Below are 23,138 nucleotides of genomic sequence, written 5' to 3'. Positions count from 1 at the left end.
AATTTAAATGTAAAAGAAATTCCTGAAGAATAAAATAATATGACAGTATGCCAAGCATTGCAATCATTCCAAACTTCCAGGGGAAGAAACAAACACATATATACACACACAGACACATATAGGTTATCTGGCTTGGTGAAGTTCCATAAAACCAACAAATGGATTTTGCACCCCCCTGCCATCACAGGTCACTCTTACATGTGAGGCAGGTTTGGGACTTAGAAGACTAGATTCTAAAGAAATGAGGTCCTGGCTAGATTCTGAGTTCTGACTCATAGCACAGTTTCTGAAATGCAAATTAATATATTTTATTTGGCAGTTTATATTATTAACAGTTATGAGACATGTTCTAAAGCAGGGCTTTGGAGAATTAGAAATTACATTATTAATAAGTATAAAATTATCATAAAAATTGTTGCATTCAGCCATTGGTCCAATATCTGTTAAAGCAAACATATGACATTTACTACTTGGAGAAAGAAACTATTCAAATACAGTTCCAAGATAAATTTTGAAAAAGTAACTAATAAAAGCTGGGTTCATGGCCAGTGTGGATACTACAGTTAAGCCATTTTAGAAGAGAAGGAACTCTGGCTTTTCAACAGGCTACCACTTCATGATTAAATTTCTCTTAATACTTTTTGAAAAGAAATTTAAGTTTCTGATTGATATTTCAAGCTGGAGAAGGAATTGGAGAGTTAATGAAAAAATGACACAGATGTCACTTGGAAAAAAAATCTCCGCCCTCAGAGTATGCCACGAGCTTTCCTAGAGACAGCTAGGGACCTTCAGGATTCACTTCCCGTGACAAAAAACTTTAAGACCATCACACCATCCTGATAACCTTCCATAAAGCTCAGATGCTCAACTTACACTTAAGGACTGAAAAATAAAATACGCATGGCATTCTCCTCCTTTAATTTTAGAAGGAGGAAAGACCTTAAGAGATATCTGATTCAGAATTTCCCCAAGTGGATTTCGTGAAATACTATTTTCCTGAATAATTTTCTGAAGAGTGGCGAGGCGCTTCAGGTAAGTCTGGGAACACTCTTGGAGAGTCATAACACATATTATTAGGTCATTAGAGAAACTGAGAAGCCTACAGAAAAGAAATAGGTAAGTTAAAAAAAATTTTTTTTCATCAAGCCTATTTGAGCACAGAGCCCTTTTTGCAGTAAGCAAAACTGTAACAATTGTAAAATTACTGTTTTAGTGAAAAACCCTTATCTGTGAAGAATCTGAAGTCCAGACAGGCTAGAGGATTGTCCCAAAGTCACACAATTAGTTGGTAGATAAGCTAAAAATAGATCTCACCTTTCAAGACCAGACTTCGGTGCTATTTCTGTCCTGTGTTCTCTGCCTCTTACAACACCTACACTCCTTGAAGGATCACAGACTATAACAAGAACCACATCTTGGAGATCATCTGGCCCAAAGCCCTCTTATTAAAGGCGGGGAAACACAGTCTCAGAGAAGTGAAGCAGTCTGCCCAAAGTGACACAGGAAATCAATTCCTGTAGCAGAACTGGAACCTAGCTCTTAACTCCAATACCAGCAACCTTTCCATACCAGCATCCTAACTCCTGCGAAATCACCACTTTTGCCTCTGAGGAAAAGGTAAGCCCCTCACGGACAAGAGGGACTTTAGCTATTCAGGATCCAGTAAAGTACTTATTAAATCATACTTGTGTCAAGCGATATTTGAAATCAATGAAACACGATTGTCTTTACTTACAAATGTCATCAACTGTGACAGGGAATCAATGTTTCAAGCTCCTGAACAGGTCATCATCCCTGTCCTGTTGGATGACACCTATAAATAAAATAAATCTATTTTTGAGTGAGTAGATTTTAAGCCAACTAGATTTAAGATGCATGCAGTTTAAAGCAAAAAGAAAAAAAAAATTTTTTTTCCATGATCCTTAACTATGTACCGCTGGAGAGAAATACTTTCCGGTGCTAGCTACCTCACTCTATGTGGCCATCAGTGGCCATCAGCAGCAGGCAATCCAGACCATGTACCATCACAGGTGTCGCTGCCAGAATACATGGGGAATGACGGATCCTAGAGCTAAAAGGGTCCTCCAGACATCGTCTACCTCAGTCTCTTTCCTCTGTGAATGCTACTTTCACTTTGTAGGAGGGACAACCAAGACTCTAGGAGGTGAAACGACTAGCCCAGTGGGAAACAGCTGTGTCCTTAGTTCGAGTCTCTTGATTTTGAAAAGTATATCCAGAACACATTAGCAAAGGTCATCATTTGGCCGATCAACTCTAAAAACCTCACATGGACACGTTTTAAACACATTCACAAATGCTGACTTAGAATATTCTATCACACCTGCAAAAAATGCATTGTCAGTATTAGAGATACTTAAATACGAGCATGACTGAAAAATACCATGAATAGAAAATAACCAAAAGTGAGAAAATGGGAATTAGAGAGTGAAAAGAACAATATTAAATACGGCAAGCAATTAGGATTCTACATTCTGGTTACTTCCAAAAAAGATTAGGGTTCCTAACAAACACGAATATATGAAAAACCTTTTTCTACAGATTTTCTACAGTCTGTAATTTAAAACATTGGGTTCGCTGTAGCCGCAAAATGCTACTTTGAGTTAGCTTTGCCAGAAACTAAAATTTAGGCGAGACAATGAACATTAAATTTCCATTCTGTGCCTACATACTTCAAGATAACTGCAAGTATTTTAGGATACCGCCTTGAGGTAATATAGCTGTCACAGTAACGTTACCACCAAACTCATGAGTGCTTACTGTGTGCCTGTCGCTGTTTGGCTATTTTGCACCTACTATCTCCTTCAATCAATCCTCACAACAGTTTGATTATAATTTTACAAATGAGAACATCAAAGCACAGAGAAATTCAGTGACACGAAGTAAGTTCACACAACTGGTAAAATGGTAGAATTTGTGCACAGATCTATTTGGTGACACAATCCAAGCTCAAATCACTATATAATACTGCATTTCTTTAATATGGCCGCGGGAGAGCCTCAAGAATATTAGAGTGAATAACACAATTCCAATTAGAATACATAAAATTCTCCCAACTAAATCCCATACAATGTAAAACATCAAGAAATTCTCTCACTCTTTTTCTGAGGGATAAAGAGGCAGCTAGGGATCATTTTCCAAAGTAAATAGTAATGCCAAGGAATTGAAACTTCTGATGTTAACTTTAAACATATTACAACTAAAATATGACAAAGGAAAAACTTAAATTGTCTCTTAGAATTAAAATACATCTTTCTGATTCAATTAATTCTTAAGAGTCCCGAAGGAGATAAACACTCCTGTTACTCAAGACTGACTGATTCCCAAAATAGTAAAAGTTATCGATAGACTGAATTTAATCCTATGTACTTTAAAGCATGGCTATATATCACTTTGCTAAAGAACGGAACTATTTATAAAGGGAATAAAAAAGTAGTTTTGATAGATTATGCGACCCCCTCAATTTCTCATGTAATGCAGCTCTCTTTTCTTGACCATAGTCATGCTTCTGACCCAAAGCCCTGAGCTTTTTTTTTTTTTTTTTAAAATCAGGGGACATTTTTTTTCAACATAGTTTTAAAACCATGAAACTGATGAAATACGAAATAATATGGAGCACAAATATATACCTGACATAACTGAACAAGAATTAGATATATGCAAAGTTCAGCACCACAGAAACCAGTGACATTAGGGAAACGCACATCTTTTTCAAAGCTCTGTGGAGAAGTCAATCTCTTCTGGCAATAATGGCTTTTTATACGGACCCCAAACAGAAGAAGATAAAGTGTGGTTTCATGGTAGCTTACCCTTTTCTCTGACACCCCATCCTGGCCTGTAGAATCTCTCTCATCATGTGTCTCTTTCAGGACTGGCATATGTTTTTGGTATGCTGGCTCTCTGTTTAAGGTTGTGTATCCTATGTGCTCATAAATTGGGTTTATCGTCATCTTGGCAATGTATTCTGCTGCCTTGGTTTCAATATAGAGAGTAATCAATCCATCAGTCACCAGATCGTGGATGGACTCAAAGCGCTTCTCCCCAACGAAGTGCTTTCCATCGTAGTAGAGCCTGAAGTTTCTGGTTTGACTTCCAAATCTGCCTCAATGAAATGGGAAAGATGTTTTTAAGAAAAGTAAGCAAGTGAATTCTTTCTGAAAAAAAAAAAAAAAGAGAAAGAGCAAAAAAAACTATTGCTTTGTGTGTGTCTTCTTTGTTAAATAAACTGTGGCTAATCTCTGAATCGTCTGGAATACAGAAAATAAAACTTGTGAACACAAAGAGTAAACTTGCAACAACTAGGGATAACTAGCTAAAAGCATGCCTACTCTAGAAGGGAAACAATGTTCTTGTTTATCTTTTTAAACCACTTCATTAACCTGTAGGAAAAGTGAAGGAAAATAAAGCTTATATCCTATTAGAGCACATTCTATATTCAATTAGTCAACTCCATAAGAGATTAAATTTCTTTATTAACATGTTCTCTTCAAGTCGATCAATAAAAATATTCAACATACTTTAGACCCCAGCATTCATGTCTTTTAATGAGAAAGCCCCATTTAATGGGCTCACGTAAGTACAATGCCAGCAATCATTTAAAGCACAGCTGAGTCCAGAACCTGAACCGCACAGTAAGGCAGGATGGCAACAGAAACATACTTTTGTGATTTCTAGCCATGAGTCAGTGACTTGCTCTTTCCTTTTATATAGTCATTTTTCTGTGTCTGCATGTTGAGTGGAGGCAAGAAACGTCAGCAATATATATAAGGCACAGAAGTCATAAACGAATGGACTCTAGATCTGTTCTCACTTTTGGGTCATGTTTTGGTGACATACTTTAAAAAGTGGAGAATAATGGTTTACTCTTCTGATAATTTCAGTATTTTGCCTCCTGATTTTATGAAAAGGGGATGCCGAAAGGCACCAAGAGCCAGTATCATGGTCTCCCAAAGGCAATCCCACGTGAGCCTAATTAAAAACAAAACAAGTCAGAGAGGATGTATTTAATTTCACTGTTAAAAATACACAGAACAACAACAAAAAAGACCCCCAAATACACAGAACAGAGGTGAACTTAAATACCAAAATAATGCCGTGTTTAATACCAAAGTAAAATGTTTAATTAGGACTCCAAACTTTCACAACAATATTATTCTGGTATTGATTATATTCCAGAAAGACAGGACTTAGCAACTTAAGATTCTACTTTTAATTTATCTTTAAAAAAGGAAACAAAATAATTTTTATAATGGCCTGAGGTATCTCTGTTTCTGTAGTTCAAATTGAACTTTAGTAATTATTGAATCTAGAACCTGGCATTCTATCCATGATGGTCCTTCTACTATAATAAAATTTATCCACCTTTAGTCCTTTAAAAGCAATTATATTTTGATTTATACTCAAGTGAATGATCCATATAATTCCAATTTCCCACTGGTCATTTTCCTGTAATGTTATAGACATACTTCTCCTAAGTAAATTTTCATTATAATGTAAGTCTAAAAAAGTAGAAGGTAAAATTTCTACACCAAAGTTAAATATAAAAGTTTCTTTCAGTTTAATATACTGCTTTTATTATTTCCTTTCTGTTAAGACATATTATCTGTTTTTTGAGTAATAAACATGGAAGGCCACTGTATAATTTTTGTAAGAGTCTTACAACAATAATCACTCAGCACTGTTTAACATTAAGTCCTTTTACAGCTCAGGTGTATTCAGAGGCATTTCAATGAGGGATTAGACCATTTTACTCCTTCAGGGGTTTATGATTTTACAGTGCATGTGCACTTAAACTAAAGACTATCCAAGCAATGGTGGTAGGCACTTGTCACTCATATTTATTCTAAAATCTGAACAGTATGGGAGTGTAGGGCAGAAGCGATAATGGCGTTCTTGGCCTCACTTGGGTGAGTGTGGGGAGACTGAAAGAGCTGGTCTAGGACGCTTCACAATGGGCCTATTGCTACCCCAGCTAAGGTGAGGATTTCCTGGCTACCTCTAGGCATCGGGCAAAAAAGACTAAGTAAGTTTGTGCTTTTCTGTTTATCACAGCAACCTGAAGAGACCCAGCACGCAACTCCCAATTCCTCCTCAACCTGCACGTCAGCTCTGGACTTCCGGTCCAGTCGAACTTCCAGTCTTAAGGAACCTGATCCAATAACGAAAGTAACTCATAATATGGGCTGATTAAAATGTAACCTCACAGGACAAGAAAATGAATTTCCATTTTGGAATTATGATTGACTTTTTAGGAAAGCTGCATTATTTTTACTAAAGGAGCCATACCCTCTCATTGCCTAGCCTGTACAGCCCTCTCTTTCCCTTGGGAAGTGACATAAAGAATAGCATCACAGTTTACATCAACGGAGTCTCCTTCCCTTCTGTGATTTGAAAGGCATGATAGAAAATCTTTGAGCAAGGTGGGGAATGGATGTGTCTATTCTACAAAAGAGCCAGAAAACCAGAGATGCTGAATCTAAAGGCAAAGAAAGGATCCTTTCTTGCAAAAGTTTACCACTTACAAACTATCATTCAACCACACACCCAGGAATTCTGTTAAATATTAGGTGGTTCATAATAAAGTTCCTGTTCCCTTGATTACCTCTACAGGATATAGACAAACACAAAGATAAGATGAAATGATGGAATATATATATTATATATATATATATATAAGATGAAATGATGGATATAGACAAACACAAAGATAAGATGAAATGATGGAATATATGTTATATTATGTTTTATATATATATATATAAAACATAATATAACATATATATAACATTATAACATTATATATATATTTATATATAACATTATATATATAACATTAATATATATAACATTATATATATATAACATTATATATATAAAACATAATATAACATATATATAACATTATAACATTATATATATATATAACGTTATATATAAATATATATATATTTATATATATATAATATATATATTATTACGTAACGTTATATATATAACATTATCTCTCTCTCTCTCTCTCTCTCTCTCTCTCTCTCAAGAGTTGCATGCTCTATCAAGCGCCCTGGAATTTAAAGAATTCATCTTCATTTATTTACTTATTTATTTATTTGAAAAAAATTTTTTAATGTTTATTTACTTTTGAGAGAGAGACAGTGAGAGCCAGGAAGGGGCACAGAGAGAGAGAGAAGGAGATACAGAATCCGAAACAGGCTCCAGGTTCCAAGCTGTCAGCACACAGCCCCATGTGGGGTTCAAACTCACGAACCATGAGATCATGACCTGAGCTGAAGTCAGACGCTTAACTGACTGAGTCACTCAGGGGTCCCTAAGAATTCATCCTTAGTTTGTTTTTTAAATCTTTTTTGTTTTTTAAGTTTTTTTTAAAAGTTCATTTATTTTGAGAGACAGAGTACGTGCAAGCACATGCGAGTGGGGGAAGGGCGGAGGGAGAGCAAGGGAGAGAGAGAATCCCAAACAGGCTCTACACCAGCAGTGTGGAGCCAGACACAGGACTCAAACTCATGAACTGTGAGATCATGACCCGAACCAAAACCAAGAGTTGGATTCTCAACTGCACCACCCAGGAACCCCTAGTTTGCATTTCTAAAACATCATTGTAAAAAGGTACATAACCTTATTTAGAAACATTACATTTCTGTGCAGTGATTCATGAAACCAAGTGAACCCAACAACTCCCCTCACACTATGAAAACCAAGGAACTCACTGCTTACTAAGGTCTCAGAGCTACTGCTTATGTCCTGTGCAAAAGCAACTTTGCAGTCTCGAAACAGGGTTTGACCAGGAAAGGCAAGTGTGGGTCCTGAGTGTTTAACAGAAAACCTCAGACTTTGGTATAAGAATAGGTTTAAATCCTGGATCTGCCACTTTTTAGCTGGCTGATTTGAGAAAATCATTCTTCAGATTCTGCATCTAGAGAACAGGAATAACATTATCTTTCTCCACATGGCTGGGAGGATTACGTAAGCATATTTAAGTCAAAGCTAAGTACATACTAGGTTCAATGAACGGTAGTTCTCTTTCTCCTTCTCTGTTAGTTAGGCCTCTGCAGAGAATGACAGAACATGTCATGAAACAATAAAATAGAACAGAAAAGAGAATCAATAAACATGCACTGAAGGGGGCTCAACAAACAACCGGTAACACAAATAACTTGTACCAGAATATCTCTGCCCTGGCTGATTTCACAGTCGACACAAGGCAAGGAGGAGCTCTTTGTGAATTGTCTTCAGATGTCCCTGAAAAGTTTATACTGCCTGGGTGGACAGACAGGAACTATAGCAGAATGCAGAGTGGGGGCTGGTGGAGGAGGGAAAAGCAATGAGTCTTTCCACTGTGACTTGTGAGTCAGGTCTCTGAATTCAAAGGCAAAAGGTCAGTCGATGTAACCATACTGACAGCAGGACGTGTTCCATGGATCTGGGGACCACAACTGCTGAACTCTACAGTAGAGAGCACTGATATGTCAAAACTGTCGAAGCTAAACCATTTTCCTCCATTTTTACAGGAAAATCTTCTTTTCATCTTTTCTTGTATTTATTACCTGCATCTGCCCTCGCTTTTTAATAGCTGTTCATTCTTTGGTGAACATGTCTGAAGCTGTACAGGACCAACTCTCTCTTAGTTAGAGTTCAACAAAATTCATTTTCTCCAAAGTGGTACTGTAGTTAACGAATAGAAAAGAGAGACTGGGATCATCTGCTTTGAACTGCTACTGTTGTACATAATTACCACTTTCGAGAAGTGTCTTTTTCTCCTGTGATTTCAGGTTTTGGTTTTCATGTTTAAAAAAGCTATTTAATGCTGTGCCCAATTGCATCCAGATGAATTTCAAAATATATAATTGTAACATCTAGCTTTCAAAAAATGAACAAAACCTTTAATACCATCCTTTCTATTTTTTAAAAGTAAATCGTACTCAAAACATTCAGTTTAGAGGTACAAAGTGATGAAAATATGTGTAAAGAATAGCCTTTGGGATTTTACTTTACTTTTTCTAAAACCAAGATTACTTCTGATTTGAGGTCAAAGTATTGGGAAATAGCTCTTCAAAGGAAAGTTCCAAGTTAACAGATGTTTTCTGTTAAACAAACAAAGAAACATATACAACACACTTGTCTAAGTTAACAATAAGATGTTAGAACTATTTCCAGAAACCAACATACAAGAACAATTTTATTTGTCATAAATATATATTTGTGTATTGTTTACCCAAATCAAAGACGGTAATCTAATGATGAAATACGAGCATCTCATAAATTTATCTAATCATAAACACATCCTTGAAAAGCTAAAACAGAAACGAGAATATGACGAGGCATTCAGTTAAATACTAAAAAATGAAAGGCTGAGGAAGAGAAAACATAGCTATGTACAATTTAAAAATATTTTTTTCCATCTGAAGCCTTTGTTAGGGTACTACTTTTGTCTAACTGGTCATTGAATTCTGGATGGTGAAATGGGGCAAAAGTATTAAAATACGCGAACTCATGATGACATTCCCTTGGCACAGTAAATTGCCTTCAGTGAAAGAAGCAAGTCAATGTGCCTAACTAAACCTGGCACGCTCTGGAAGGTGGGATGAATACAGATGAATTTGTTGAAGGTCTGTTTAAGAAGCAGTGAGCCATTCCCCCCACCCTCTCCAATCCTGTCTCCAGTCCCACCTCTTCCCGGCTCTGGTGGAAGACTGAAGTCTGGTTTTCTGGATAGGGTAAAACAAGGAGATAGTGAACAGAGGGACACCAGACAGAGTTGAAGGCAGAGGTGCTAGCTATCCTGAAAATTAAGCGAAAAGTTTTTAACACTGAAGATTGAAACCTCCATCTTTCTTTGTCACCTGATTCTCAAAAGGGTTGTACCTTTTCATGGTAGGAGACTGGAGAATTCTGCTCTTAGAAGTCTGATCCGCCCAACTGAAGACTTAAGAATAGAAACATCACCATCTACTTGGCTGGTTTCTTTCAAGCTTTCAGAACTACCAGTCAGCTTTTTAGTGCCAAATAAATATGAACAGTTAGCCAAGGACCACCTGACATCTGAGGAAAGACTCTCTGATAAAGGACAAAGATGGATAAACAAAGAGAATCAAAGAGAGCTGAAGGATAAACACTAGGATGCTGTAAGAAAGGGATGAATATAGAGTATGCAGAAAAAATATAGCATATTCAAAGGAAGAAATGGAAGATAAAGTTGAAAAAATTTTCAAGATCAGTAAGATAGAAAATAGGAGAGAAAAAGTAAGATAGAGAATCAATTCAGGAAGTCTAATATCTAAAAGAGTTCTAAAAACAGAGAACAGAGAAACTGGAAGGGGAAGAAATCAAAAAAGACAATTCAAGAAAATTCATCAAAGTTGAAGGATACAAACTTATACAATGGACAAAAATAAGCCCACGTCAAGAAGGTAAACATGAAAAAGTGTTCAGTGAGTAATCCAGTAAATGCAAATTAAATCTTTAGATTGGTAAAATCTAACAAGTCTGACAATACCAAGCACCGGCAAGGATACAGAGCACCTAACATAACCAGTACCCGGCATACCATTTAACAAAAGGGTTTTGTATTTTCTAGTAAAGTTGGATGTATGCATTCCCTAGGATTAGCAATCCTATTCCTAGGTAATATTCTAGACAATACGACTGATTATATGCACTAGGAGACACACACACACTCTCTCTCTCTGATAGTAATGCTCATTAACGCCTAAACCTAAAAACCACACATTTCCAGTAAAATAGAAAAACTGTAGTACACATATATGATAGTTAACTTTATGTCACTTTGGAGGGTGTTTTCAGAGAAGATTTGCATTTAAGTCAGTGCACTGTGGGTAAAGCAGATTGCTCTCCCATAATTGGGTGGGCCTCATCCAATCAGTTCAAGGCCCGAATATAACAAAAAGACTGGCCTCACTGAGCAAGAGGGGGTTTTCCAGCAGACTGCCTTTGGATGTACCTGCAACATTGGCCCTCCTAAGTCTCAAGCCTACCAGCCCACACTGCAGATTTAGACTTGCCAGCTCCCATAATCACATGAGCCAATTGCTTATAATAAATGCCCCCCCCACACACACCCTATTTGTTTTGCTTCTTTGGAGAACCTTGATTAATATAATGAAATACTAGGGGTGCCTGGGTGGTTCAGTCGGTTAAGTGTCTGACTTCAGCTCAGGTCATGATCTCACGGTTCATGAGTTTGAGCCCCATATCAGGATCTGTGCTGACAGCTCAGAGCTGGAGCCTGCTTTGGATTCCCTGTCTCCCTCTGTCTCTGCCCCTCCCCCACTATCTCTCTCTCTCTCTCTCTCTCAAAAATAAACATTAAAAAATTTAAAAATATATAATGAAATACTATATAGCAAGGAAAGCAAACATATACATGCAAAAACATGGATGGATTTTTACAAGTATAATGTGGGCAAAAAGAACAAGTCACAAAAGAATACATACAATGTGGCCTGATTATATAAAGTCCAAAGGCAGGCAAAATCTAAATATATTATACAGGAATATATATACAGGTGGTAAGACTATAAAGAAAAGCATGAAAAAGATAACTATAAACCGAGCACAATAGTTAAGTATTGTGTGGAAGTGGGGGATAATGACTAGCAAGAGAAATATGGGGAATTTCTGAACTACCATTAATGTATATTGATGTGGTAGGGATTACATAGATTTACATATATTTACATGTAATCAATTTTTAAATTGGGTATATCAGTTTTACATACTTTCCTGTATGTGTTATTTCACAATATGTATGTTTTTAATTATAGCATTCAAGGGGCACCTGGGTGGCTCAGTCGGTTAAGTGTCTGACTTCGGCTCAGGTCACGATCTCATGGTTCATGAGTTTGAGCCCCACATCGGGCTCTGTGCTGACAGCTCAGAGTGGAGCCTGCTTCCCATTTTCTGCGTCTCCCTCTCTCTCTGCCTCTCCCCCACTCAGACTCTGTCTCTCTCTCTCTCTCTCTCAAAAATAAATAAACATAAAAAAGAAAATTAAAAATAAAAATAAAATTATTGCATTCAAATGACAAAGACCTAAATCTGGAAGAAAAAGCAATCAGAAACAGATTCCCTCTAAGTGGTTTACACTATAGACTTTAAGGATATAAATTTTATAAGAGAATTCAATGGTGAGTTTTTAAAGAGAACGAAGTGAGAGTATAGAGCTAAGAAAAACAAATTAAATACCAATACAATTACTACAGATCTAATAAATAACTAGAAATGACAGGAAATGGGATCGATAGGACTGAAAAGCAAATCAATGGCATAGAGATAAGGCTTAAATAGTCAACTGGATGGCTAAGGAAAAGTACAAGAGTAAATCAATTAAGGCATATAGGATAAACACTGAAGACTAAGACAATCCACCATAAAAACTGTGCTCCAAGTTCAGATGCCAACAAATGGAATAGAAATACTATTCAGAAATAGAATTTGGGGACATATTCCAGGCAAGGAAGAAGGAACTGAATCTCAAGACCGAAAGAACACACTGTTTCATGGATGAGCTTATAAAAAAACTATCAACATTAAAACAAATCCTGGTTGGGTGCTTGGGTGGCTCAGTTGGTTGAACGCCCAACTTTGGCTCAGGCCTGATCTCACAGTTTGTGAGTTCGAGCCCACACTGGGCTCTCCACTGTCAGCATGGAGCCTGCTTTGGATCCTCTGTCCCCCTCTCTCTCTGCCCCACGTGTGCACGCACGTGTTCTCTCTCTCTCTCTCTCTTAAAAATAAATAAACATTTAAAAAAAGAGAACAAATCCTGGTTTAAATTACTAAATTTGAAGAGTAAACAAAGAATTTTTTAGACAACCAGGCAGGAACCAGTGTCACTTTCATATAAGGGGTTGGAAGCAAGATTGTTTTCAGACTTCTTTACATTAACAATAAATGTCAAGAAACAATGGATTACCATTAAGTACTAAGGATAGGAAAAAATACACTGAGGATATTCTGTCCAAACAGGCTGTTGTTTAAATTAAAGATAATAGGGGTTCCTGGGTGGCTCAGTCAGTTAAGCATCCGACTCTTGATTTTGGCTCAGGTCATGAGCTCACAGTTCGTGAGTTCGGGCTCCCTGTTGGGCTCTGCACTGACAGTGTGGAGCCTGCTTGGGATTTCTCTCTCCCTCTCTCTCTCTGCCTCCTCCCTGCTTGTGGGCGCTCTCTCTCAAAATAAATAAATAAATTTAAAAAATAAAATAAGATAAAGGCAACAGAGAGACATTCTTGTTATAAAGTTATACCTTCTCTAAGTCTTTAGAAGTCATTGAAGAGAATGTTAGTCTTTTGAAATGCCTTTTTTTTCCTTTATAGTACTGCACTTAGCAGCAGCAATTTAACATTTTAGCATACTGATGGCTTTAAGAAATGTTTCGAATTTTACTTAAGTTAATAAATGACCGTTCTCTACAACAGAACTATAGTTACTAGAATTTCACTTCCATGAAATGCAGTGACTCTTTCTTGATCATGCACTGGTGAATGAGCTCGCTGTGTCTTTAGGATACAATGAACAGAACTGTTGTAATGAAACCCAATTCAAGTGAAAGCCTTGTGAGTGGAACCAGTCTTGATGACCTATGCCATTTTACACTGCATGGTCTTCATAGGGATCCAGAGGACCAAGCCTTGTAAGTGCCTTAAATTCAGGGAGAAGCTTATTCACTGCTAACACCTCTGTTGAGTAAAGAATTTGGTGAGACTACCTTGCATCTTTAAATTTATAAAACGTCTCCTAGACATGTCTTCTTCCCATACCTACTCAGTCTTGCCAACCCCCAACTTGCAGCCTTCTTCATTGCTATCATAATCTTTTAAACCACAATCATTATACAGAAACAGAATGTCAAGGATAAGTTAATGGATGTCACCGCCAAATACATGAACAAATAAAAACTCACTGCTATACGGTACTTGTAACACAGTCACTGATACGGTTTTATCTGACTAGTGATTCAGTAAGGTTAGAAAAGATCATTTATTTTTGAGCAAGTATGTCAGTGTCATTCCAAAAGAGAGGTTTTGTGCCATCTCAAAAACACACCTCATATTTCAGTGTACTATTCAATCTGACAGCTAACTAAGTTATAATAAAAGATTTTTAAAATGAGAACATGTTAGGATAATAAAATGCATATGGCCCAATCAAACACACGTGGAAGGAGAGAGGATGACTTGATTTTCTGGAACCATAATACCTGGCAGAGCTATTAATTATGTGCTTTGTTAAACTTTACCTACAGCTGCTGGCTTATCTACCAATCATGAAATAAAACCGTATGTTGAATGAGTTAAAGTGTAAGGATTCTGTCTTCTCTTATTTTACAAAACTCTTGGGTCTAAAAGGGAAGACTCAAAAGACAGAAGAGATCTTTGTGATTGTTGAATTCTTTGTTGTAAATCCAGGCCCCCAGGCTCCATACCATCAGATTCAGAATCTGCATTGTTAACAAGATCCCGAGGTAATCCCTATATGGCTTAAAGTCTGGGAAACACCCGTCTAATCCAATCCCCTCACATTATCGATGTAGCAAGGAAGATGTTCAAGTTCCTCCACAGTGAAATAGAGAGGCTCATAAAAACCCCAAAGTCCCAAACAAAACAAAATAATAATTAAAAAAGTCCAACCCACTGTTTAAAGCCAAATGGTTCTTTATCTGCATTAGTACTGGCTGCTTTATAGCTTTTTTCTGGAAAGCCTCCTGGCTCAACATGAGTCCGCGTGTACTGTGCTCCCCACTATTGCTAAGCACTGTCAGACCAAAATGGTCCTCAACCAAATTCATCCTCTCATCTCTTCTCCCTTCAGAAAACTGTTCCTTCTCCAACACCCCTTAAGAGAACCACCACCCACACAGTCAACTCCTGCCTAAACTTTCATAATTATCTGAGATTCTTCAATCTCCCTCTACATTTAAACTTTTATTGATTGACTGATCTGAGTCTACGCAAACTCTGCCCATTCTGCCTACAGCCACGAGAGTTTGTTCCAAGAGAGATCCTATCATACTATTTTCCCTTTTGTCCCTTTTGAAAATTGTTAATCGTTCACTATTGCCATAAGAAAAAGTCCAAACACTTTAGCAAATCCTGAACCCTTGAGAATCAGTTATTAGTTTTATTTCGAAAGCACTAGAGACTGACATAGTGTGTTGCACATATTAGACCCTAACTAATCAGCTGCTGAATAGAATTATTAGAATAGAATTAATAAGGGCTTGACTAATGCTTTCATAATTTACCCCTAAGATGGCCAACTGAATGTAACAATAAAAAAGATTCTAAAAAATACATGTGAGTAAACACAGAATTGCCAAAATGTGAGAAGGTTATTAATTTTGTCGGGCATAACTAAGAAAGATGTGGTAATTATCAGGCATAGTGTTTGTCACTTACAGAACTGTAATGGTTTCCATACTGACAATTGGGAGCAAATGAATGAAAAACAACTTTTCTAATACAGTGAACCAATTAAAATAATTTCTACTACACTATTTTCATTTTACTATCAAAGAAACAATATTAAGTATTCTATCCAGCCAATAAGTAAATGCATGTGCACTTACAGAACATATTATACACACATTTTAATCTTTTTAAAACAGGATGGGTCCAGAAATGATGAGTGTATTCATATAATTAACAACAGATTTGGCTTATTCAAGAGCTGGTGCTTAGTGCCACTAAAAGCTTATAAAACCTTGTTTCCATGAGTCCACTACTTCAGGATATAAAAAAAAAAAATCACATTACAACAGAAGTTTATAAGAGCATGGAGTTATATATGTGAGTCCTTGCAGAATTCTATACATATACATAAGTGTGTGTGTGTTTACACACTCATTTATGTGTTTTGCAGATTCCTACTACTTAATCCTCTTAAACAACAAAATGTTTTCTTTAACCATTTTTTGTATAAACAATTCTAGGTATCACACAGGGACTATAATTTAGTATTTTTTAAGTGTTTATTTTTGAGAGAGAGAGCACGCACATGCATGTGCACAAGTGGGGGAGGGGCAGAGAGAGGGGGACAGAGGATCTAAAGCGGGCTCTGTGCTGACAGCCCAATGTAGGGCTCAAACTCATGAATCACAAGATCATGACTTGAGGCAAAGTGAGACGCTCAACCGACTAAGCCACTCAAGCTCCCCTAACTTAATATTTTTTTAAGTTTCTTTCTTTCTTTACTTTGAGAGAGAGAGAGAGCATGAGAGGGGGAGCGGCAGAAAGAGAGGAAGAAAGAGAATCCCAAGCAGGTTCCACGCTGTCACTGCAGAGTCCAACACAGGGCTCAATCTCATGAACAGCGAAATCATGACCTGAGCCGAAATCAAGAGCCAGATGCTTAACCAACTGACCCACCCAGGCTCAGGCACTCCTATAATTTTTTATTATTTTATTTTATTTTTTTTAATTAAAAAAAATTTTTTTTTCAACGTTTTTTATTTATTTTTGGGACAGAGAGAGACAGAGCATGAACGGGGGAGGGGCAGAGAGAGGGAGACACAGAATCGGAAACAGGCTCCAGGCTCCGAGCCATCAGCCCAGAGCCCGACGCGGGGCTCGAACTCGCGGACCGCGAGATCGTGACCTGGCTGAAGTCGGACGCTTAACCGACTGCGCCACCCAGGCGCCCCTTTTTTTAATTTTTTTAAATGTGTATTTATTTTTGAGAGAGACAGAGACAGAATGCGAGTGGGTTAGGGGCAGAAAGAGAGGGAGACACAGAAGCAGAAGCAGGCTCCAGGCTCTGAGCTGTCAGCACAGAGCCTGATGCAGGGCTTGAACTCACAAACTGCGAGATCATGACCTGAGCTGAAGAAGGATGCTTAACCGACTGAGCCACCCAGGCGCCCCTCCTATAATTTTTTAAATATTAGAGTTAACAATTAATACAATTTAATATTTTCTTAAATATTAAGTTTCATTATCATGAATATATAACTAAAAGTTTAGTGTCTGAATATGGAACTCTCTCATTGGCTATTGTGGTATATTGAGTGAACCTCCAATCTACATTGCCCTCAATTATTATTTAAAAAAAATTTTTTTTAATGTTTACTTATTTTTGAGAGAAGACAGAGCGCAAGCAGGGGAGGGGCAGAGACAGAGGGAGACACAGAATCTGAAGCAGGCTCCAGGCTCCCAGCCGTCAGCACAGAGCCCGATGCAGGGCTCAAACCCACAAACAGTGAGACCATGACCTGAACCAAAGTCAGATGCCTAACCAACTGAGCCACCTAGGTGCCCCTACATTGCCCATTACCGAACTTTCAGTTCTTGAATTGAGTTTTATATATATTTTAAAAACTATTTTATTTATTTATTCATTTATTTTTATTTTGAGAGAGAGCACCGGTGTGAGTTGGGGAGAGGGGCAGAGGAAGAGAAAGAAAATCTGAAACAGGCTCCGCTCAGCACAGAGCCCAATGTAGGGCTCGATCTGACAACCCGATGTAGGGCTCGACCTGAGCTGAAATCAAGAGTCAGATGCTCCACCGACTGAGTCAACCAGGTGCCCCTAGTTTATATTTTTAAATTGCCTTGCATGTTATCGCATGTGTTCACCTTTTGTTACTTTTTATCTGCTGTAAGCTTGAAAAACAAAAAGGGAATTTTACCAATATCTGACAGAAAGCTGTATTAAGTAGACTCTAATGGGGATTACTGACCATTCCTTGGCCATCAACACATGGGCTCCATAGCCGCTCTTTAGCCACTCAAAGGCCTTTCCCCTCATTCCCAGCCTCCTGGCTGTATTTTAGAGACCTGAGGCTGCCAACCATCTGACTTCCAGACAAGTCGGATGTTGTTGTAGACGAGCAGAAACAGGCCTAAATTTGATTAAATATACACCTTTAAGTTTATCACCTAGTGGTTATTAACAATCAGCAAATTACTACATAAAGTGTAGCATAAAAATGCCTCACTTTAAAAAATCAATTTCTTAATGTATAATTCATACACAACAAACTACCTCCATCTGAAGTGCACAATTCAATGAGTTTTGACAGATACTATCACAGTCAAGATTCAGAACATTTCCCAACATCCCCAAAGTACCCTCATGTCCTCTTGTGGCCTATTTCTTTGTCCCTTATTCTATTCAACCGCGTATCTGCTTTCTGTCACTATAATTTTCTATTTCATGGAAATGGAATTATGCAGCATATATTCTTTTGTGTTTGGATGTCTCAGTTTTTATAAAGCATCACTTTTAAACTGATGGATACTGTTCTTGTCAGATTTTGAATGAAACTAGACTAGGATTTCAGGCTGTGGCAAAGCAATAAATGAAATTTGTAATTGCTTTTTTTGTTTCTGGGGTTGTTCTGAAATAGCCTCTCATGTCTAATTAAGATGTAAGCATCAGATATAATCAACCTGTTAGTTGGAAACAAAGAATTATCAACATAGCCCTGGTTGCCACTCATTGACTTTTAATGCTAATAAGCAAAAGGTTTAAAATGTAATACACAATGTATCTGTGTGTGTTCATTTTTATAGTACTATTTGCTATTTTTGAGTGTTCTGTGCTAGGTACTATGCATGCCGTATCCCAAATAATCCTTCAACTAGTATGAATTATTACTATTACATCCTCATTTTATTGATAAGGAAACAGACTTAAGGGAGGTAAATAATTTGCCCAAAGTTATGCAGAAAATACTGGAACCAGACTATTAATCTAGGACTGTCTGACTGCAAAGCCACATTCTGAACCACTGACCGTATCTACTGATTAAAAAAAATTTTTTTTATGTTTATTTATCTTTGAGAGAGAGAGAGAGAGAGAGAGAAAGCATGAGCAGGGTGAAGGGCAGAGAGAGAGGGAGACACAGAATCCAAAGCAGGCTCTAGGCTCCGAGCTATCAGCACAGAGCCCAACCTGGGGCTCGAACCCATGAACTACGAGATCATGACCTGAGCTGAAGTTGGGTGTTCAACCAACTGAGCCACCCAGGTGCCCCCCATATCTACCGACTTAAAACCACAGGGCTGGGGTGCCTGCGTGGCTCAGTTGGTTGAGTGTCCAATTCTTGATTTTCAGCTCAGGTCATGATCCCAGGGTTGTGGGATCGAGCCCCACGTTGGGCTCTGCACTGAGCATGGAGCCTCTCTCTCTTGGGGTACCTGGGTGGCTTAGTTGGTTAAGAATCCAACTCTTAATTTCAGCTCAGGTTATGATTTCACGGTTCATGGGTTCGAGCCCCGCATTAGCCTGCTTGGGATTCTCTCTCCCTATCTGCCCCTCCCCCATTCGTGTGCACTCTCTCAAATAACTTAAAAAAAAAAAAAAAGATTCTCTGTCTCTCTCCCCCTCTGCCCCTCTCCTCCACTTGCATGAACGCTTGCTCTTTCTCTCTAAAAATAAAAAAAATAATAAAATAAAAAATAAAACCACAGGGCCAGAAATAAAGCCCAACGATTGGGTTATGTATCTTTTAGAGCAAAACAGCAAAAGAAACATGAATCTGTCCACTTAAGATATCCTTAGTTAAGAGCAATAAATAGAATGAAAAATATCTTTCTTTAGTTCCTACTTATAAGGAAGCGTATCACAGGGAGGCATTCTAGGTCTGACAGTTCTCTAATGCAATTTTATTAAATAAACCCAGTATGCACCAAGCAGTGCATGAGGTTCAAGGAAACCAAACAAATAAGACTTAGTCCCTGCCCTGAAGGAATTTACAATTCATTTGTAAAGACACACATGTAAATAGATTATTACTGTAGGTGGGAACTTGTTCTTAGGTATGCTCTGGGAACACGTGAAGATCTTTTCTGAAAATAAGTTAATAACCATGTGATCAACAGTACCTGGCATAAATATATTCAGTAGAGACTCAAATATAATCTTGAACATTAGGTACCATCCCTAAAAATAAAAACACCTGAGTCATGAATAGATTTCTAAGTGAGCCTCAAAATCTGACAGCAAACATCAATGGAACCCTTAAGAAAAATTTTGAAAGACTTAGCAGGATGAGCCAATTTGTAGCTTGGAGAATGGCCACAACTGAGAACAGAAGCAGGGCCAAAAGCTAACACAACTGTCTGAAATGAGCAGATGAGAAACAGGAGGGAGAAACATTCACGCAGAACAATGACAAGAGCCAGAGGGCAGCTATTTTAGCCTAAGGACATTATAAGATATTCATAGGAGATCTGTTCTACTAGACTCCAGGAAGACAGGACACTTCAAGGGGGCACGGGTGGGAACACAAACCAAAAGAAACATGCAGTATATTTAATAAGATAAGGATAATGTATATAAAAGATATGTAAGAGCAAGATGGATGGAGAGGAAGTCCCAGACCGCACTCCACAGAACCACTGAATGAACAACATATGGACTAAGATTCTCTTATGACAACTCCAGAACCCATTTAAGAAATTGCAGTACCCCAGGCAAGTGCAAAACCATGAAAGCCTCACTGAAACAGGTAAGAAGGGCTACTTCACCTTATCTATGAGTACCCCTTCCCCAAGACAGCACCGTTGAGCTTGGCTTGTGGCTTCTCCCCTAAGGGTGGGTGTGGAGGAAAAAGAGTGGAACATGTTTCCAATATCCTGGCTTTTGGAGGGCTGCCTGAGGGACTGGTTACTATCTCACCTGATTCAGAGTGCTAAGATAACGGGCACAGGTTAGATGTCCGTGGAGGCGGGGAGGTTCTGAAAACAAGGGAGAGTGTCCGATTTGTTACTTTTCCCTCAGGAGAAGGGAGAAGAGTGGGGCATGTATCCAGTGCTCTGGCTTTTCTGAGAGTTGCCCAAGGGAATGGTACCTGTCTTGCCTGATTTGGGAAGGTACACTTTAGATGCTTGGAGGCTGGTGAGAATAAGGAGAGACAAGCAGCTTGCTCCTAGAGCACCCAAGAACCTGCAGTACCAAAGACAGATACCAGATGGTACAAAAGATTACAAGGTCCTGAAAAAGAAACTGGCAAGCCTCTTTTTAAATTTTTTTTAATGCTTACTTACTTTTGAGAGAGAGAGAGACAGACAGACAGAGCGTGAGGTGGAGGGGGCAGAGAGAGGGAGACACAGAATCCAAAGCAGGCTTCACGCTCTGAGCTGTCAGCACAGAGCCCGACTCGGGGCTCAGACTCACAAACTGAGAAGCTGAAGTCGGATGTTTAACCAGCTGAGCCACACAGGCGCCCCGCCTCTTTAATTGAGAAATGCACATAGCCCTGAGAAGTTATACCCTCCAAAAAGTGTCAGAGGCCCTCCAAATCTCTACCTGGGCTGATTGGAGAAGGTCTTCCTCTGTATGAGGCCAGTCTGTAAAGACTGGAAGAAATGGTTGTATTTACAAATGCTCATAAAATTCAGAAAACAAACAAACAAATACAAACTACATGAAGAACCAGGAGAACATGTCCCAATCAACAGAACGAAAGAAATTCCTAGAAACCAACCCCAAGGAAACAGAGATCTATTAAGTATATAACAACGAATTAAAAGTAATTTTCTTAAAGAAGCTGAATGATTTAAAGAGAGCACAGACACAAAACTAAACGAAATACGGGGCACCTGGGTGGCTCCGTCGGTTCAGCATCCAACTTTGGCTCAGGTCATGATCTCACGGTTCGTGGGTTCGAGCCCCACCTCGGCTCTGTGCTGGCAGCTCAGAGTCTGGAGCCTGCTTTGGACTCTGTGTCTCCCTCTCTCTCTGCCCCTCCCCTGCTCACACTCTCTCTCCCAAAAATAAGTAAACATTTAAAAAAAATTTTTTTTTAAATAAAACTAAATGAAACAAAATCAGGAAAATGTTATGTGAAAAAAAAAAAAGAGAATATCAACAGAGAGATAGAAACCCTTACAAAGAACCACACAGAAATTTTGGAGCTAAAGAATAATTAGAAAAGTTTGGTCAACTAATCTTCAACAAAGGATCTAAGAATACCCAATGGGAAAGCGCAGTCTCTTTAACAAATGATGCTGGGAAAACCGGAGAAACACATGCAGACCAATGAAATTGGGCCTCTATCTCACACGACTCACAAAAATTAGCTCAAAATGGATCACAGACTTAAATATAAGAACTGACACCAAAACCTCCTAGAAAGAAACACAAGGAAGAAACTCAATGATACTGGCCTTGGCAATGATTCTTTTGGACAGACACCAAATGTACATACAACAAGAGCAAAATTAACAAGTGGGACTATATTAAATCCAAAAGCTTCTGTACAGTAAAAGAAACAATTAACAAAATAAATTAACAAAATTAACAAAACAAAAAAATTCTGTATTCCTACAGAATAGGAGGAAATTTTTGCAAACCATATGTCAAATAAGGGGCCAATATCCAAAATATATAAAGAACTCATAAAACTTTAAAAAAACCAAAGAATCCAATTAAAAAATGGGCAGAAGAGCCAAAAAGACATTTTTCCAAAGAGGACATCAAAATGGCCAACAGGCAGATGAACAGATGTTCAATATCACTACCATCAGGGAAATGCAAAACACCACGAGGAGATGTCACTTCACACCTTTTGGAATGGTAGCCATCAAGAAGACAAGAGACAACAGGTGCTGGCGAGAATGTGGTAAAAAGGGAACTCTCACGCACTACTGATGAGCATGTAAATTGGTCCAACCACTACAGAAAACAATATGGAGTTTCCTTAAAAAAATTAGAAATCTACCATACAATCTAGCAATTCTGATTCTCGATATATACCCAAAAGAAATGAAAACAGGATCTTAACGAGATGCATGCACTTTCATGTTGACCCCAGCATTTTTCACGATAGCAAATATATGGAAACAAGTCAAATGTCCATCAAATGGATAAATGGATTAAAAAAAAGAAGTGGTATATATACACAACGGCATATTATTCAGCCACGAGAAAGGAGGATTTCTTGCCATTTGTGACAACATGAATAAACCTTGGGCACACTGCAGTAAACAAGATACATCAGGGAAAGACAAATGCTATAGGAGATGACTTATATGTAGAAAAATTCAAACCCGTAAAAAGAGTTGAGCATCCTACTCTTGATTTTGGTTCAGGTCACGATCTCGTGGTTTGTGGGACGGAGCCCCACATAGGGCTCTACA

The 23,138-nt window shown here is 38.1% G+C and overlaps 1 protein-coding gene across 2 annotated transcripts in view; it reads right to left on the bottom strand.

Moving 5' to 3' along the window:
- The window catches only part of CHN1 (chimerin 1), a 140,730-nt gene that overhangs the window by 84,947 nt on the left and 32,645 nt on the right, over nt 1-23,138 (bottom strand). The window contains exon 4 of one of the 2 annotated variants that reach the window (XM_047084698.1): nt 3,828-4,116. In XM_047084698.1, the coding sequence (XP_046940654.1) occupies nt 3,828-4,116 (289 nt within the window). Of the gene's footprint in view, nt 1-1,735; nt 1,815-3,827; nt 4,117-23,138 lie in introns of those variants that run through there. The other variant, XM_047084699.1, reaches the window with a different exon arrangement.

The sequence above is a fragment of the Lynx rufus genome, unplaced genomic scaffold (genome assembly GCF_022079265.1).
Source record: "Lynx rufus isolate CCGP_SWC_20201006 ecotype Redwood Valley unplaced genomic scaffold, mLynRuf1.p SCAF_2, whole genome shotgun sequence".
NCBI classification, from domain to species: domain Eukaryota; kingdom Metazoa; phylum Chordata; class Mammalia; order Carnivora; family Felidae; genus Lynx; species Lynx rufus.
This window is presented reverse-complemented; position numbering and strand designations above follow the sequence as displayed.